A 19380-nucleotide genomic window follows, 5' to 3' on the forward strand; every position below is an offset into this window, starting at 1 on the left:
CAGAGTAGTTTCCTGAAGTTGCATAAGGGGTAGTTTTCCTCTATAGCCAGTGGCGTCTCTAGCTTTCAAATTTTTGGGGGGCACACTGGGGGCCAGGACAAATGTGGAGGGGGGGGGGGCAGCTATAACAACGATACATTTACACAAGTACGCTTAGAAATGCTGCGATACTTATGCGATACCTAAAACCGCAACAGGGAAGAAAAGTCCTGCTGTCTGTGGATGACACTGCTATGGGGGGGGGGGGGGATCTGTGGATGACACTGCTATGGGGGGGGGGGATCTGTGGATGCCACATACCGTATATAGCATCTTATGCTACATGTGTCATCCACAGATCTCCCTCCCTACAACAGTGTCACCCACAGATCCCCCTCCCTATAACAGTGTCACCCACAGATCCCCCTTCCTATAACAGTGTCACCCACAGATCCCCCTCCCTATAACAGTGTCACCCACAGATCCCCCTCCCTATAACAGTGTCACCCACAGATCCCCCTCCCTATAACAGTGTCACCCACAGATCCCCCTCCCTATAACAGTGTCATCCACAGATCCCCCTCCCTATACCAGTGTCATCCACAGATCCCCCTCCCTATACCAGTGTCATCCACAGATCCCCCTCCCTATACCAGTGTCATCCACAGATCCCCCTCCCTATAACATTGTCATCCACAGATCCCCCTCCCTATAACAGTGTCACCCACAGATCCCCCTCCCTATAACAGTGTCACCCACAGATCCCCCTCCCTATAACAGTGTCACCCACAGATCCCCCTCCCTATAACAGTGTCACCCACAGATCCCCCTCCCTATAACAGTGTCACCCACAGATCCCCCTCCCTATAACAGTGTCACCCACAGATCCCCCTCCCTATAACAGTGTCACCCACAGATCCCCCTCCCTATAACAGTGTCACCCACAGATCCCCCTCCCTATAACAGTGTCACCCACAGATCCCCCTCCCTATAACAGTGTCACCCACAGATCCCCCTCCCTATACCAGTGTCATCCACAGATCCCCCTCCCTATACCAGTGTCATCCACAGATCCCCCTCCCTATACCAGTGTCATCCACAGATCCCCCTCCCTATAACAGTGTCATACACAGATCCCCCTCCCTATAACAGTGTCACCCACAGATCCCCCTCCCTATAACAGTGTCACCCACAGATCCCCCTCCCTATAACAGTGTCACCCACAGATCCCCCTCCCTATAACAGTGTCACCCACAGATCCCCCTCCCTATAACAGTGTCACCCACAGATCCCCCTCCCTATAACAGTGTCATCCACAGATCCCCCTCCCTATAACAGTGTCATCCACAGATCCCCCTCACTATAACAGTGTCATCCACAGATCCCCCTCACTATAACAGTGTCATCCACAGATCCCCCTCCCTATAACAGTGCCATACATAGATCCCCCTCCCTATAAAAGTGTCACCCACAGATCCCCCTCCCTATAACAGTGTCACCCACAGATCCCCCTCCCTATAACAGTGTTACCCACAGATCCTCCTCCCTATACCAGTGTCATCCACAGATCCCCCTCCCTATACCAGTGTCATCCACAGATCCCCCTCCCTATACCAGTGTCATCCACAGATCCCCCTCCCTATACCAGTGTCACCCACAGATCCCCCTCCCTATAACAGTGTCACCCACAGATCCCCCTCCTATAACAGTGTCATCCACAGATCCCCCTCCCTATAACAGTGTCACCCACAGATCCCCCTCACTATAACAGTGTCATCCACAGATCCCCCTCCCTATAACAGTGTCACCCACAGATCCCCCTCCTATAACAGTGTCATCCACAGATCCCCATCCCTATAACAGTGTCATCCACAGATCCCCCTCCCTATAACAGTGTCATACATAGATCCCCTCCCTATAACAGTGTCACCCACAGATCCCCCTCCCTATAACAGTGTCACCCACAGATCCCCCTCCCTATAACAGCGTCACCCACCGATCCCCCTTCCTATAACAGTGTCACCACAGATCCCCCTCCCTATAACAGTGTCATCCACAGATCCCCCTCCTATAACAGTGTCATCCACAGATCCCCCTCCCTATACCAGTGTCATCCACAGATCCCCCTCCCTATACCAGTGTCATCCATCCCAAGATCCCCCTCCCTATAACAGTGTCATCCACAGATCCCCCTCCCTATAACAGTGTCACCCACAGATCCCCCCTCCCTATAACAGTGTCACCCCCAGATCCCCCTCCCTATAACAGTGTCACCCACAGATCCCCCTCCCTATAACAGTGTCACCCACAGATCCCCCTCCCTATAACAGTGTCACCCACAGATCCCCCTCCCTATAACAGTGTCACCCACAGATCCCCCTCCCTATAACAGTGTCACCCACAGATCCCCCTCCCTATAACAGTGTCACCACAGATCCCCCTCCCTATAACAGTGTCACCCACAGATCCCCCTCCCTATAACAGTGTCATCCACAGATCCCCCTCCCTATAACAGTGTCACCCATAGATCCCCCTCCCTATAACAGTGTCATCCACAGATCCCCCTCCCTATAAACAGTGTCATCCACAGATCCCCCTCCCTATAACAGTGTCACCCACAGATCCCCCTCCCTATAACAGTGTCATCCACAGATCCCCCTCCCTATAACAGTGTCATCCACAGATCCCCCTCCCTATAACAGAGTCACCCACAGATCCCCCTCCCTATAACAGTGTTCCCCACAGATCCCCCTCCCTATAACAGTGTCATCCCACAGATCCCCCTCCCTATACCAGTGTCATCCACAGATCCCCCTCCCTATACCAGTGTCATCCACAGATCCCCCTCCCTATACCAGTGTCATCCACAGATCCCCCTCCCTATACCAGTGTCACCCACAGATCCCCCTCCCTATAACAGTGTCACCCACAGATCCCCCTCCCTATAACAGTGTCACCCACAGATCCCCCTCCCTGTCGCTCACAGGAGTGTACATTTGACATTTCTAAACTGTAATCCATATCCTGCAGTAACTTTAACTTTAAATCCGGATTCAGCGGCCGCTCATCTCTACTAGTACCTTAAACTTACACCACTCGGCTAGCTTCGGTAACAGGTCCAGGCTACAGCCTACAGGCACTGCCTGTTAGTTATCGAGCGAGTGCTGATTTCTGCAGGTCATAGCATACGGATTACAGTATAGAAGCAATGTACACTCCTGTGAGCGTTCCAGTGGTGGGTCCAGAGCCTGGTCTCGGGAGGGGCACTTCCAGATTATTTTCTGTCCGCCGCCACAGAACAAGGGTGCTTATAGAACAGACTACACAGTGTAGCGGTATACTGTATATTGTGTGGCACGGTGTAGCGTATACTGTAATATTGTGTGGCCCAGTGTAGAGGTATACTGTATATTGTGTGGCACAGTGTAGAGGTATACTGTATGTGTGTGGCACAGTGTAGAGGTATACTGTACATTGTGTGGCACAGTGTAGAGGTATACTGTACATTGTGTGGCACAGTGTAGAGGTATACTGTATATTGTGTGGCACAGTGTAGAGGTATACTGTATGTTGTGGGCACAGTGTAGAGGTATACTGTATGTTGTGTGGCACAGTGTAGAGGTATACTGTACATTGTGTGGCACAGTGTAAGAGGTATACTGTATTTTTGAGTGGCCCAGTGTAGAGGTATACTGTATATTGTGGTGGCACAGTGTAGAGGTATACTGTATATTGTGTGGCACAGTGTAGAGTATACTGTATATTGTGGGCACAGTGTAGAGGTATACTTTATATTGTGGGGCACAGTGTAGCGGTATACTGTATATTGTGGGGCACAGTGTAAAGGTATAATGTATATTGTGGGGCACAGTGTAGGGTATTACTGTATATTGCTGTGGCACAGTGTAGAGGTATACTGTATATTGGGGGGCACAGTGTAGAGGTATACTGTATCTTGTGTGGCACAGTGTAGAGGTATATATGTATATTGTGGGGCACAGTGTAGAGGTATACTGTATATTGTTGGGCACAGTGTAGAGGTATACTGTATATTGTGGGCACAGTGTAGGTATACGTATTTGTGGGGCACAGTGTAGAGGTATACTGTATTTGTGGGGCACAGTGTAGAGGGTATACCTGTATATTGCTGGGCACAGTGTAGAGGTATACTGTATATTTGTGGGGCAACAGTGTAGAGGTATACTGTATATTGTGGGGCACAGTGTAGAGGTATACTGTATATTGTGGGCACAGTGTAGCGGTATGCTGTATATTGTGGGGCACAGTGTAAGCGGTATACTGTATATTGTGTGGCACAGTGTAGAGGGTACTGTATATTGTGGGGCACCAGTGTAGCGGTATAGCTTGTCTATTGTGGCACAGTGTAGAGGTATACTGTATATTGTGGGGCACAGTGTAGAGGTATTACTGTATATTGTGTGGCACAGTGTAGAGGTATACTGTATATTGTGGGGCACAGTGTAGCGGTATACTGTATATTGTGGGCACAGTGTAGAGGTTATACTGTATATTGTGGGGCACAGTGTAGAGGTATACTGTATATGAGGGCACAGTGTAGAGGTTATACTGTATATTGTGTGGCACAGTGTAGAGGTATACTGTATATTGTGGGGCACAGTGTAGCGGTATACTGTATATTTGTGGGGCACAGTGTAGAGGTATACTGTATATTGTGGGGCACAGTGTAGCGGTATGCTGTATATTGTGGGGCACAGTGTAGCGGTATACTGTATATTGTGTGGCACAGTGTAGAGGTGCTACTGTATATTGTGGGGCACAGTGTAGCGGTATGCTGTATATTGTGTGGCACAGTGTAGAGGTATACTGTATATGTGGGGCACAGTGTAGAGGTATGCTGTATATTGTGGGGCACAGTGTAGAGGTATACTGTATATTGTGGGGCACAGTGTAGAGGTATACTGTATATTGTGTGGCACAGTGTAGAGGTATACTGTATATTGTGTGGCACAGTGTAGAGATATACTGTATATTGTGGGGCACAGTGTAGCGGTATACTGTATATTGTGTGGCACAGTATAAAGGTATACTGTATATTGTGTGGCACAGTGTAGTGGTATACTGTATATTGTGGGGCACAGTATAGAGGTATACTGTATATTGTGCGGCACAGTGTAGAGGTATACTGTATATTGTGTGGCACAGTGTAGAGGTATACTGTATATTGTGGGGCACAGTGTAGAGGTATACTGTATATTGTGTGGCACAGTGTAGAGGTATACTGTATATTGTGGGGCACAGTGTAGCGGTATACTGTATATTGTGTGGCACGGTGTAGCGGTATACTGTACATTGTGTGGCACGGTGTAGCGGTATACTGTATATTGTGTGGCACAGTGTAGAGGTATACTGTATATTGTGTGGCACAGTGTAGAGGTATACTGTATGTTGTGTGGCACAGTGTAGAGGTATACTGTATATTGTGTGGCACAGTGTAGAGGTATACTGTATATTGTGGGGCACAGTGTAGAGGTATACTGTATATTGTGGGGCACAGTGTAGCGGTATACTGTATATTGTGTGGCACAGTATAAAGGTATACTGTATATTGTGTGGCACAGTGTAGTGGTATACTGTATATTGTGGGGCACAGTATAGAGGTATACTGTATATTGTGCGGCACAGTGTAGAGGTATACTGTATATTGTGTGGCACAGTGTAGAGGTATACTGTATATTGTGGGGCACAGTGTAGAGGTATACTGTATATTGTGTGGCACAGTGTAGAGGTATACTGTATATTGTGGGGCACAGTGTAGCGGTATACTGTATATTGTGTGGCACGGTGTAGCGGTATACTGTACATTGTGTGGCACGGTGTAGCGGTATACTGTATATTGTGTGGCACAGTGTAGAGGTATACTGTATGTTGTGTGGCACAGTGTAGAGGTATACTGTACATTGTGTGGCACAGTGTAGAGGTATACTGTACATTGTGTGGCACAGTGTAGAGGTATACTGTATATTGTGTGGCACAGTGTAGAGGTATACTGTACATTGTGTGGCACAGTGTAGAGGTATACTGTACATTGTGTGGCACAGTGTAGAGGTATACTGTATATTGTGGGGCACAGTGTAGCGGTATACTGTACATAGTGTGGCACAGTGTAGAGGTATACTGTATTTTGAGTGGCACAGTGTAGAGGTATACTCTATATTGTGTGGCACAGTGTAGCGGTATACTGTATATTGTGTGGCACAGTGTAGAGGTATACTGTATATTGTGGGGCACAGTGTAGAGGTATACTTTATATTGTGGGGCACAGTGTAGAGGTATACTGTATATTGTGGGGCACAGTGTAGCGGTATACTGCATATTGTGGGGCACAGTGTAGCGGTAAACTGTATATTGTGGGGCACAGTGTAGCGGTAAACTGTATATTGTGGGGCACAGTGTAGCGGTATACTGTATATTGTGGGGCACAGTGTAGAGGTATACTGTATATTGTGGGGAATAACCAGTCCCTGAAGACACTGGACCTGTCTAGTAACCGTCTGTCTGGTCCTCACTTCAGTGACTTGATGGCGGCTCTGTCCAGTCCGGCTCATTACGGTGAGTATAAGAGATGTGTACAGGACGGAGACATGTGGGGCACACGTTATACATGGAGCTTATTCTATTTTATGCTCCGCACCATTGTTATGTCTATGAGATAAACTGCTGACCGCTCCTTGATATGTGACGTCTACTAATGTCTGACTGATGCCCCAGGTCTAGTGGTGTCAGCGGCCACCGCCCCCCTTACCTGCGCCCCTGATGTCGGCACAGTCTGTATAGAAGCGCCATCTGCAGCAGATTTATCATCTTCTCTCCACATCACTGAGATTTTCCCTTTTTCCCGACTTCTAAGAACCATAACGTTTTTACTTTTCCGTTCACGTTGCCGTCTGAGGGCTTCATGCGCTGCTGTATTTTGCGGTCCGTCTAGAGAAAAGTTCTATTCCTGTCCTCGAAATGGAGAAGAATAGGACGTTTTATGTTTTTCGAGACCACAGGACAGACTTCAGGGTGTGGGGGGCACACGGTGTAATGTCCGCACGTCTTGTGGCCCCGATGAGATTACTGGGTCTACATCAGATCCGCAGATCGGCTGCAGACTGAGACTACGGTCGTGTGCATGAGGCGCAAGATGGAGGTTTAATGGCTCCATTTCATTTACCAGAACTTGTACTGAAAACACCGGAAAACATTCTTTTTGGGGCTAAAATTCCTCAATTTTTTGTTATTTTTTTACGGTGTTGCCGGTGCGCCAAAACTGACCTGACGACCCTATCCTGAGGATCGGTACAATCACAGCAATACCACATTTATATGGTTTCTATTATATTTTACTATCTTTACAGTAATAAAAACCTTTGATAAATCTGAATGTCCTTCCCGGCCGTATCCGGACCCCATGGCCGCTTTCTATCTCCATCTACAGGGCGGGGGCTGGTTTTTGCCGGGCGAGCTGTAGTTTTTATTGCTGCCATTTTGGGTCACAAATATCTTTTTGATCTTTTTATTTTCTTATTATTTTCAGGGGGTGAAGTGACCAAAAACCAGCGATCGCTGTGCGGGACAATCACTTGGACATTTTACTAGTTCGGACATTTTCGGATGCGGCGACACCAATTATGTTTATTTTTTATTCTTTATTTTTAGATGTAAAATTGGGAAAGGGGGAGATTAGAATTTGTATTTTTTAGTTTTTTTCTCTTTTAACTGTAACAGTAACTGTAATGCACTTTCTATGCAGTGGATGAGAACAGACAGAACACGATGGCGCCTGCGGTTTATATGGCGACTATACGGAGTTCTGTATGTCTCCGTTCCTGCACTGACCCGCGGGGTGTGGACAGACAAGGGTGTATGAGGAAACACAGGGAAATCTATGGACACGTGAGCGGTCCACGGAGGACACGGACAGATCACTGGCGTGTTAATCAGCCCGTACGGGGTCAGAACTCAGCCGCACTTCAGAAATGTTTTACATGTTTTATAAGTAGTCACTAAAAAACTCCTAAAAAATGCAGCAACATCAGCAGGTGACAGAACAGATTTTGTCCGTTTTCAGCCGCGTTTCTTTCTGGACGTCTGTGAAATGTTTTTCCTCTATAGTGAAAGATGTAAAACCGCCAGATCTCCAGCACGCCGCGCTGCTGAAAAGAGGCAGAAAAAACACAGAATTAGAAAAACTCCAGGAATAACACTCTTCTGTCTGATACTTTCCATAGACCTTTACTGCAAAAATCCCCAAATCTCAGAAAACCCCAGTAAAAGCTGTGTGTGACCGCGGCCTCTGGAGGGCGCTGCAGATTGCAGTTTGTGGCCGCCTGTGGTCTCGTATGTATCGGCATGTAAAGCTGGAGGCTTCAGCAGCATTCTGCGCGCTGTCCGCCTGCCACGTGTCACAGTATAAAGCCGCACATCACAACCTACATTGTGCCACGTCTATAACCACACGTGACATCATCACATATCAGGCTCCAGTAGAGAACGCTTCTCTTCATCTGTATCACTATTAGTGCCCCATCATTTCCTCTATTAGGCTGGTCCTGAAGGGGTTAAAGCTTCTGATGTGCCACACTGTGATGTGGTATGACGAGTGCAGTATGTGGCGGTACTTTATATTGTAGTATAGGTATAATATACGGCTCAGACAGGTGACAGGGCTCTCAGTGAGATGATATCTCCTGCTACATGAGTCTGTGTGCGCCACCTAGTGGTTGTCAGGTGACCTGCGGCTGCCGAGGGTTTTCCTGACAACGGAAAATAAGAAAACGTATTTTCTAGATCCTCTATGAAGGGAATGTGGTTTAGTGAAGTGGAGGCGTCGAGGTCCGGAACTTCAGGTGTAACAACCAGCTCTGCTATACACAGACGGCAAGTCCGTACACATACAGCTCTGCTATATACACTTAGCACTCACATACACACAGATGGAGGAAGGAGACTGAGGGCCACAATATATGGTGGAGGAGGAGAATGGAGGCCACAGACTGAGAGCCACAACAGATGGTGAAGGAAAGAGAATGGAGGCCACAGGGACCCCAATAGATGGTGGAGGAAGGAGAATGAAGGCCACAAGGACCACAATAGATGGCGGAGGAAGGAGAATGGAGGCCACAGACTGAGGGCCACAACAGATGGTGAAGGAAAGAGAATGGAGGCCACAGGGACCCCAATAGATGGTGGAGGAAGGAGAATGGGGGCCACAATAGATGGTGGAGGAAGGAGACCGAGGGCCACAATAGATGGTGGAGGAAGGAGAATGGAGGTCACAGGGACCCCAATAGATGGTGCAGGAAGGAGAATGGAGGCCACAGGGACCCCAATAGATGGTGGAGGAAGGAGAATGGAGGCCACAGGGACCACAATAGATGGCGGAGGAAGGAGAATGGAGGCCACAGGGACCACAATAAATGGTGGAGGAAGGAGAATGGAGGCCACAGAGACCACAATAGATGGTGGAGGAAGGAAAATGGAGGCCCCAGACTGAGGGCCACAATAGATGATGGAGGAAGGAGAATGGAGGTCATAGGGACCAAAATAGATGGTGGAGGAAGTAGAATGGAGGCCACAGGGTCCCTAATAGATGGTGGAGAAGGGAGAATGGAGGCCACAGGGACCCCAATAGATGGTGGAGGAAGGAGAATGGAGGCCACAGGGACCCCAATAGATGGTGGAGGAAGGAGAATGGAGGCCACAGGGACCCTAATAGATGGTGGAGAAAGGAGAATGGAGGCCACAGGGACCCCAATAGATGGTGGAGGAAGGAGAATGGAGGCCACAGGGACCCTAATAGATGTTGGAGAAAGGAGAATGGGGGCCACAGACTGAGGGCCACAATAGATGATGGAGGAAGGAGAATGGAGGCCATAGGGACCAAAATTGATGGTGGAAGAAGTAGAATGGAGGCCACAGGGTCCCCAATAGATGGTGGAGGAAGGAGAATGGAGGCCACAGGGACCCCAATAGATGGTGGAGGAAGGAGAATGGAGGACAGAGACTGAAGGCCACAGTAGATGGTGGAGGAAGGAGAATGGAGGCCACAGGGACCACAATAGATGGCGGAGGAAGGAGAATAGAGGCCACAGGGACCACAATAGATGGTGGAGGAAGGAGAATGGAGGCCACAGGGACCTCAATAGAAGTGGAGGAAGGAGAATGGAGGCCACAATAGATAATGGAGGAAGGAGAATGGAGGCCACAGGGACCACAATAGATGGAGGAAGGAGAATGGGGGCCACAGACTGAGGGCCACAGATGGTGGAGGAAGGAGAATGGAGGCCACAGACTGAAGGCCACAATAGATAATGGAGGAAGGAGAATGGAGGCCACAGGGACCACAACAGATGGAGGAAGGAGAATGGGGGCCACAGACTGAGGGCCATAGATGATGGAGGAAGGAGAGCTCTCAGCAGCTGATGACACAAGTTCCTCCAGCTTTATGACTATTGTACATTCATGTGCTGCCATCATCACTGATTTATGACATGCCATAAAGTGAGGACACTCCTCAGGGTTCTGGATTTCTAGGACATGGACATATCATACAGCTGCCGCCATTCCTGACATCCACCACACACAAGAGGCGGCTTCTAGTGATGACATTTATGGATTTTACTAACAGCCGGGGACATTTTCTCTCCACAGTCACAATCTACAGACTTTATACTGACGCTCGGTGGACGCCTCACCCACATCTCATCTTCTTATTCTTACAGATTGGTCGGTACTGGTCTAGAAGACACTTCCTGCATCCAGTTGGCATCTGTAATAAGGAATAACCAGTCCCTGAAGATACTGGACCTGACTTATAACCATCTGTCTGGTCCTCACTTCGGTGACTTGATGGCGGCTCTGTCCAGTCCGGCCTGCAGGATAGAGACATTACAGTGAGTATAAGAGATGTGTACAGGACGGAGACATGTGGGGCACACGTTATACATGGAGCTTATTCTATTTTATGCTCCGCACCATTGTTATGTCTATGAGATAAACTGCTGACTGCTCCTTGATATGTGACGTCTACTAATGTCTGACTAATGCCCCAGGTCTAGTGGTGTCAGCGGCCACCGCCCCCCTTACCTGCGCCCCTGATGTCGGCACAGTCTGTATAGAAGCGTCATCTGCAGCAGATTTATCATCTTCTCTCCACATCACTGAGATTTTCCTTTTTCCCCGACTTCTAAGAACCATAACGTTCTTACTTTTCCGTTCACGTTGCCGTCTGAGGGCTTCATGCGCTGCTGTATTTTGCGGTCCGTCTAGAGAAAAGTTCTATTCCTGTCCTCGAAATGGAGAAGAATAGGACGTTTTATGTCTTTCGAGACCACAGGACAGACTTCAGGGTGTGGGGGGCACACGGTGTAATGTCCGCACGTCTTGTGGCCCCGATGAGATTAATGGGTCTACATCAGATCCGCAGATCGGCTGCAGACGGAGACTCCGGTCGTGTGCATGAGGCGCAAGATGGAGGTTTAATGGCTCCATTTAATTTACCAGAACTTGTATGGAAAACACCGGAAAACATTCTTTTTGGGGCTACAATTCCTCCATTTTTTGTGTTGTTTTTTTACGGTGTTGCCGGTGTGCCAAAACTGACATGACGACCCTATCCTGAGGATCGGTACAATTACAGCAATACCACATTTATATGGTTTCTTTTATATTTTACTATTTTTAAAGTAATAAAAACCTTTGATAAATCTGAATGTCCTTCCCGCCGTATCCTGACCCCATGGCCGCTTTCTATCTCCATCTACAGGGCGGAGGCTGGTTTTTGCCGGGCGAGCTGTAGTTTTTATTGCTGCCATTTTGGGTCACAAATAACTTTTTGATCTTTTTATTTTCTTATAATTTTCAGGCGGTGAAGTGACCAAAAACCCGCGATCGCTGTGCGGGACAATCACTTGTACATTTTAATAGTTCGGACATTTTCGGATGCGGCGACACCAATTATGTTTATGTTTTATTCTTTATTTTAGATATAAAATTGGGAAAAGGGGGAGATTAGAATTTATACTTTTTAAAGATTTTTTTCTTTTTTTCTTTTTTTAACTGTAATAGTAAGGCCTCATGCACACGACCGTTGTGTGCATCCATGGCCGTTGTGCCGTTTTCCGTTTTTTCTCGCGGACCCATTGACTCTCAATGGGTCCGTGGAAAAAAATCGGAAAATGCACCGTTTTGCAGCCGAGACCGTGATCAGTGTTTCCTGTCCGTCAAAAAATATGACCTGTCCTATTTTTTTGACGGACAACAGTTCACGGACCCATTCAAGTCAATGGGTCCGTGAAAGAACACGGATGCACACAAGATTGGCATCCGTGTCCGTGATCTGTGGCCGTAGGTTACTTTCATACAGACGGATCCAAAGATCCGTCTGCATAAAAGCTTTTTCAGATCTAAGTTTTCACTTCGTGAAAACTCAGATCCGACAGTATATTCTAACACAGAGGCGTTCCCATGGTGATGGGGACGCTTCTAGTTAGAATATACAACGAACTGTGTACATGACTGCCCCCTGCTGCCTGGCAGCACCCGATCTCTTACAGGGGGCTGTGCTCCGTACAATTAACCCCTCAGGTGCTGCATCTGAAGGGGTTAATTGTGTGTATCATAGCCCCCTGTAAGGGATCAGGGGCTGCCAGGCAGCAGGGGGCAGCCCCCCTCCCCAGTTTAAATATCATTGGTGGCCAGTGTGCGGCCTCCCCCGGCCCCCCTCCCTCCCTCTATTGCATTATTAACATTGGTGGCAGTGTGTGGCATCCCCCGGCCCACCCTCCCTCCCTCTATGGCATTATTAACATTGGTGGCAGTGTGCGGTCTCCCCCGGCCCCCCCTCCCTCCCTCTATGGCATTATTAACATTGGTCATTGGTGGCAGTTTGCGATCTCCCCCGGCCCCCCCTCCCTCCCTCTATGGCATTACTAACATTGGTGGCAGTGTGCGGCCTCCCCCGGCCCCCCTCCCTCCCTCTATGGCATTATTAACATTGGTGGCAGTCTGCGGCATCCCCTCTCCCCCCCCGATCATTGGTGGCATTCTTACCTGCTGGCTGCTGCGATGTCTGTGTCCGGCCGGGAGCTCCTCCTACTGGTAAGTGACAGCAATGCGCCGCACAGACCTGTCACTTACCAGTAGGAGGAGCTCCCGGCCGGACACAGACATCGCAGCAGCCAGCGGGTAAGTATGATGCTTCTACTATTGCTAAGTAACCATGGCAACCAGGACTGCAGTAGCGTCCTGGTTGCCATGGTTAATGATTGGAGCCCCAGCGATTAAACTGGGACTCCGATCGCAACTCCGCTGCCACCAATGATCGGGGGGGGGGAGGGGATGCCGCACACTGCCACCAATGTTAATAATGCCATAGAGGGAGGGAGGGGGGGGGCCGGGGGATGCTGCACACTGCCACCAATGTTAATAATGCAATAGATGGAGGGAGGGGGGCTGGGGATTGCCGCGCACTGCCACCAATGTTCTAATAACAATAGAGGGAGGGAGGGGGGCCGGGGGAGGCCGCACACTGGCCACCAATGATATTCAAACTGGGGAGGGGGGGGGCTGCCCCCTGCTGCCTGGCAGCCCCTGATCTCTTACAGGGGGCTATGATGCGCACAATTAACCCCTTCAGGTGCAGCACCTGAGGGGTTAATTGTAGGGATCACAGCCCCCTGTAAGAGATCGGGTGCTGCCAGGCAGCAGGGGGCAGTCATGTACACAGTTTGTAGTATATTCTAACTAGAAGCGTCCCCATCACCATGGGAACGCCTCTGTGTTAGAATATACTGTCGGATTTGAGTTTCACGATGTAACTCATATCCGACAGTATATTCTAACAGAGAGGCGTTTCAAGTTAAAATATACCATCGGATTGGAGAAAACTCAACGGGGTCAGAACTCAGCCGCACTTCAGAAATGTTTTACATGTTTTATAAGTAGTCACCAAAAAACCTAAAATATGCAGCAACATCAGCAGGTGACAGAACAGATTTTGTCCGTTTTCAGCCGCGTTTCTCTCTGGACGTCTGTGAAATGTTTTTCCTCTATAGTGAAAGATGTAAAACCGCCAGATCTCCAGCACGCCGCGCTGCTGAAAAGAGGCAGAAAAAACACATAATTAGAAAAACTCCAGGAATAAAACTCTTCTGTCTGATACTTTCCATAGACCTTTACTGCAAAAATCACCAAATCTCAGAAAACCCCAGTAAAAGCTGTGTGTGACCGCGGCCTCTGGAGGGCGCTGCAGATTGCAGTTTGTGGCCGCCTGTGATCTCACCGCGTATGTATCGGCATGTAAAGCTGGAGGCTTCAGCAGCATTCTGCGCGCTGTCCGCCTGCGACGTGTCACAGTATAAAGCCGCACATCACAACCTACATTGTGACACGTCTATAACCACACGTGACATCATCACATATCGGGCTCCACTAGAGAACGCTTCTCTCCATCTGTATCACTATTAGTGCCCCAGCATTTTCTGTATTAGGCTGGTCCTGAAGGGGTTAATGCTTCTGATGTGCCACACTGTGATGTGGCATGACGAGTGCAGTATGTGGCGGTACTTTATATTGTAGTACAGGTATAATATACGGCTCAGACAGGTGACAGGGCTCTCAGTGAGAGGATATCTCCTGCTACATGAGTCTGTGTGCGCCACCTAGTGGTTGTCAGGTGACCTGCGGCTGCCGAGGGTTTTCCTGACATTTCCTGATATTGATATAATGAGAAACTGGAGACCTTTACACGAGGGTGGACACATCCATCTATTAGTATTACATGAGCAGCGAGTCATGTGACCACAGTATGGCGGTATTATCATCTACACAACATATAGTATTATATGTCATATACTGGATTTTCCCTTTATAAGACGCACCCCAGGTTTAGACAACGGAAAATAAGAAAACACATTTTCTAGATCCTCTATGAAGGGAATGTGGTTTAGTGAAGTGGAGGCGTCGAGGTCCGGAACTTCAGGTGTAACAACCAGCGATGGTGCATGTGGTCCCCTCATTAGTGTACCTCCAAATAAATGTGTCTCCTGTCACTGCTCTGTGGGGTCCGGCCACGCTGCTTCTCCTGCTAGGGTATTTTTAAGTATTTGTGTGTGACACACACACAGCTCTGCTATACACACACACAGCTCTGCTATACACACACACAGCTCTGCTATACACACATACAGCTCTGCTATACACACATACAGCTCTGCTATACACACATACAGCTCTGCTATACACAGACAGCTCTGCTATATACAGTCGTGGCCAAAAGTTTTGAGAATTACATAAATATTGGAAATTGGAAAAGTTGATGCTTAAGTTTTTATAATAGCAATTTGCATATACTCCAGAATGTTATGAAGAGTGATCAGATGAATTGCATAGTCCTTCTTTGCCATGAAAATTAACTTAATCCCAAAAAACCTTTCCACTGCATTTCATTGCTGTCATTAAAGGACCTGCTGAGATCATTTCAGTAATCGTCTTGGTAACTCAGGTGAGAATGTTGACGAGCACAAGGCTGGAGATCATTATGTCAGGCTGATTGGGGTAAAATAGCAGACTTGACCTGTTAAACGGAGGGTGATGCTTGAAATCATTGTTCTTCCATTGTTATCCATTGTGACCTGCAAAGAAACGCGTGCAGCCATCATTGCGTTGCATAAAAATGGCTTCACAGGCAAGGATATTGTGGCTACTAAGATTGCACCTCAATCAACAATTTATAGGGTCATCAAGAACTTCAAGGAAAGAGGTTCCATTCTTGTTAAGAAGGCTTCAGGGCGTCCAAGAAAGTCCAGCAAGCGCCAGGATCGTCTCCTAAAGCAGTGTTTCCCAACCAGTGGGCCTCCAGCTGTTGCAAAACTACAACTCCCAGCATGCCTGGACAGCCTTTGGCTGTGCGGGCATGCTGGGAGTTGTAGTTTTGCAACAGCTGGAGGCACACTGGTTGGGAAACACTGTCCTAAAGAGGATTCAGCTGCGGGATCGGAGTGCCACCAGTGCAGAGCTTGCTCAGGAATGGCAGCAGGCAGGTGTGAGCGCATCTGCACGCACAGTGAGGCGAAGACTTTTGGAAGATGGCCTGGTGTCAAGAAGGGCAGCAAAGAAGCCACTTCTCTCAAAAAAAACCATCAGGGACAGATTGATCTTCTGCAGAAAATATGGTGAATGGACTGCTGAGGACTGGGGCAAAGTCATATTCTCCGATGAAGCCTCTTTCCGACTGTTTTGGGCATCAGGAAAAAGGCTTGTCCGGAGAAGAAAAGGTGAGCGCTACCATCAGTCCTGTGTCATGCCAACAGTAAAGCATCCTGAGACCATTCATGTGTGGGGTTGCTTCTCATCCAAGGGAGTGGGCTCACTCACAATTTTGCCCAAAAACACAGCCATGAATAAAGAATGGCACCAAAACACCCTCCAACAGCAACTTCTTCCAACAATCCAACAACAGTTTGGTGAAGAACAATGCATTTTCCAGCAGGATGAAGCACCGTGCCATAAGGCAAAAGTGATAACTAAGTGGCTCGGGGACCAAAACGTTGACATTTTGGGTCCATGGCCTGGAAATGCCCCAGTTGAGCTTAGGTGCCCATAGTGCCCCTATAATTTGTGACAGTATAAAATACTCCTATATAGTGCCCCCAGAAGATGCCCCATAGTGCTCCTCCCTTGTCCCCACAGTGTCCTCCATAATGTGCCAGTATAAAATGCCCCTATAGACTTACCCACATAGATGCCCCCATAATGCTCCTCTCCCCCTTCCCCATAGTGGCACCAAAATGGTTGCCAGTATTAAATGCCCCTATATAATGCCCACATAGTGCTCTTCTCCCCCACTTCTCCATAGTGCCCCAATAATGCGTGCCAGTAAATAGGGCCCCCGGTAAATGCCCCCATAGTGCTCATTTACCACCCACTTCTACATAGAGCCCCCCATAATGAGTACCAGTATATAGGGCCCCCAGTAGATGCATCCCCTCTTCTCCATAGTGCCCCCCCATATTGTGCCAGTATATTGGGCCCCCAAAGTGCTTCCCCTCTTCCCCATAGCGCAACCATAGTGCTTCCCCTCTTCTCCATAGTGCCCCTCTATATTGTGCCAGTATATTGGGCCCCATAGTGCCCCCCATATTGTGCCAGTATATAGGGCCCCAGTAAATGCGTCCCCTCTTCTCCATAGTGCGCCCCCATATTGTGCCAGTATATTGGACATCCATAGTGCGTCCCCTCTTCTCCATAGTGCCCCCCCATATTGTGCCAGTATATTGGGCCCCCGGTAGATGCGTTCCCTCTTCTCCATAGTGCCCCACATATTGTGCCAGTATATAGGGCCCCCATAGTGCCCCACATATTGTGCCAGTATATAGGGCCCCCAGTAGATGCGTCCCCTCTTCTCCATTGTGCCCCCCCATATTGTGGCAGTATATAGGGCCCCCATAGTGCTTCCCCTCTTCTCCATAGTGGCCCCCATAGTGCTTCCCCTCTTCTCCATAGTGCCCCTCCATATTGTGCCAGTATATAAGGCCCCCACCCCCCTTCTTGCCACAGTATACTATAAATAATAAAAACAATAAACACATATACTTACCTTATGCTGCTTAGCGATGCGATGCAGGCCTCCTCCGGCCTGTGTCCCGCTCTGTACGGCTCAGGCGGCGCAATGACGTCATCGCACCGCCTGAAACAGCCTCTGATAGGCTACAGGTACTAAGCCTGTAGCCTATCAGAGGAAGGGCCAAGGGAGACGCCTCTTCCCTGCTCCTCCGCACCGTTCATCTGTATCGCTGTCCTGAGGACGGCGATACAGATGAATTTGGAGATGAGCGCTTCCACAATGGAAGCGCTCATCTCCACTCCTGCTGCCTCCAGTCCAGTCAGAAAGGGCCCCCCTCCGGCCCTGGGCTCTGCTGACGGCGCCCCCCTCTTCTGTCCTGAGGGATGCGCCCCGTGCGGTCGCACCCTTCATCCGCCTCTAAAAATGGCCCTGGTCACAGGTGCACATCCATAATGCTAGCATGCCGGCAGCTCACCCTAACAGGCTTAGGTTAGGCCCAGGCGAGGCAGTTCTGTTAGTGTTAGGTACCTATCTGTGGAAACCGCATTGACGCCGGTAGATGGGCCTGACACATGTATGATCAAATATGTGCACAAAGAGCTTTTATTTTTCATGTATAGTAGGTATAGTACCACTGTAATCCAGAATAATCCCTAATCCTGGGTTATATTATTAACGTAAATAAAGCAGTAAACTGGCGGTAAATCCGTTAAAGTTATGAATACGCGCCGGCCTCTCCTTAACTTCGGGGCATCCATCGCCAGTCCTAAGTGTAAGACCGCTACTGAGCCACTGAAACAGGCATAGAAAATGGTAAATGGGACCGGTCTGCCGGCCCATCCCCTCCCCCACCCACTGTAATACCAAACACATCTACCATACGCTGTACTGCTGTGTAATACCAAACACATCCACTATACACTATACTGCTCTGTAATACCAAACACATCCACTATACACTGTACTGCTCTGTAATACCAAACACATCCGCTATACACTGTACTGCTCTGAAATACCAAACACATCCGCTATACACTGTACTGCTCTGTAATACCAAACACATCTACTATACACTGTACTGCTCTGTAATACCAAACACATCCACTATACACTGTACTGCTCTGTAATACCAAACACATCCCCTATACACTGTACAGCTCTGAAATACCAAACACATCCGCTATACACTGTACTGCTCTGTAATACCAAACACATCCACTATACACTGTACTGCTCTGTAATACCAAACACATCCACTATACACTATACTGCTCTGTAATACCAAACACATCCACTATACACTGTACTGCTCTGTAATACCAAACACATCCACTATACACTGTACTGCTCTGTAATACCAAACACATCCTCTATACACTGTACTGCTCTGTAATACCAAACACATCCTCTATACACTGTACTGCTCTGTAATACCAAACACATCCGCTATACACTGTACTGCTCTGAAATACCAAACACATCCGCTATACACTGTACTGCTCTGTAATACCAAACACATCCACTATACACTGTACTTCTCTGTAATACCAAACACATCCGCTATACATTGTACTGCTCTGTACTACCAAACACATCCATAATACACTGTACTGCTCTGTAATACCAAACACATCCCCTATACACTGTACTGCTCTGTAATACCAAACACATCCACTATACACTGTACTGCTCTGTAATACCAAACACATCCACTATACACTTTCCCATCTCGTCCTACGGCAGCACAGAATGGGTTAACTTTGTTCTCATCCGATCCCCGGACCGCCCACCTAGATAAAAGGTACAGATTA

At 48.4% G+C, this 19380-nt stretch overlaps 2 protein-coding genes across 2 annotated transcripts in view; both read left to right on the top strand.

The window, feature by feature from the left end:
* LOC122930746 overlaps positions 1 to 19380 on the top strand; it is a 286203-nt gene that overhangs the window by 58136 nt on the left and 208687 nt on the right. The gene's annotated exons all lie outside the window — the stretch shown is intronic.
* Positions 1 to 19380, top strand: part of LOC122930745 (NACHT, LRR and PYD domains-containing protein 12-like) — a 42835-nt gene that overhangs the window by 4514 nt on the left and 18941 nt on the right. Inside the window, exon 2 of the mRNA XM_044284321.1 lies at positions 10728 to 10898. Within this exon, the coding sequence (XP_044140256.1) occupies positions 10728 to 10898 (171 nt within the window). The remainder of the gene's footprint in view (positions 1 to 10727; positions 10899 to 19380) is intronic.

Source organism: Bufo gargarizans, chromosome 3 (assembly GCF_014858855.1).
Source record: "Bufo gargarizans isolate SCDJY-AF-19 chromosome 3, ASM1485885v1, whole genome shotgun sequence".
Taxonomy (NCBI): domain Eukaryota; kingdom Metazoa; phylum Chordata; class Amphibia; order Anura; family Bufonidae; genus Bufo; species Bufo gargarizans.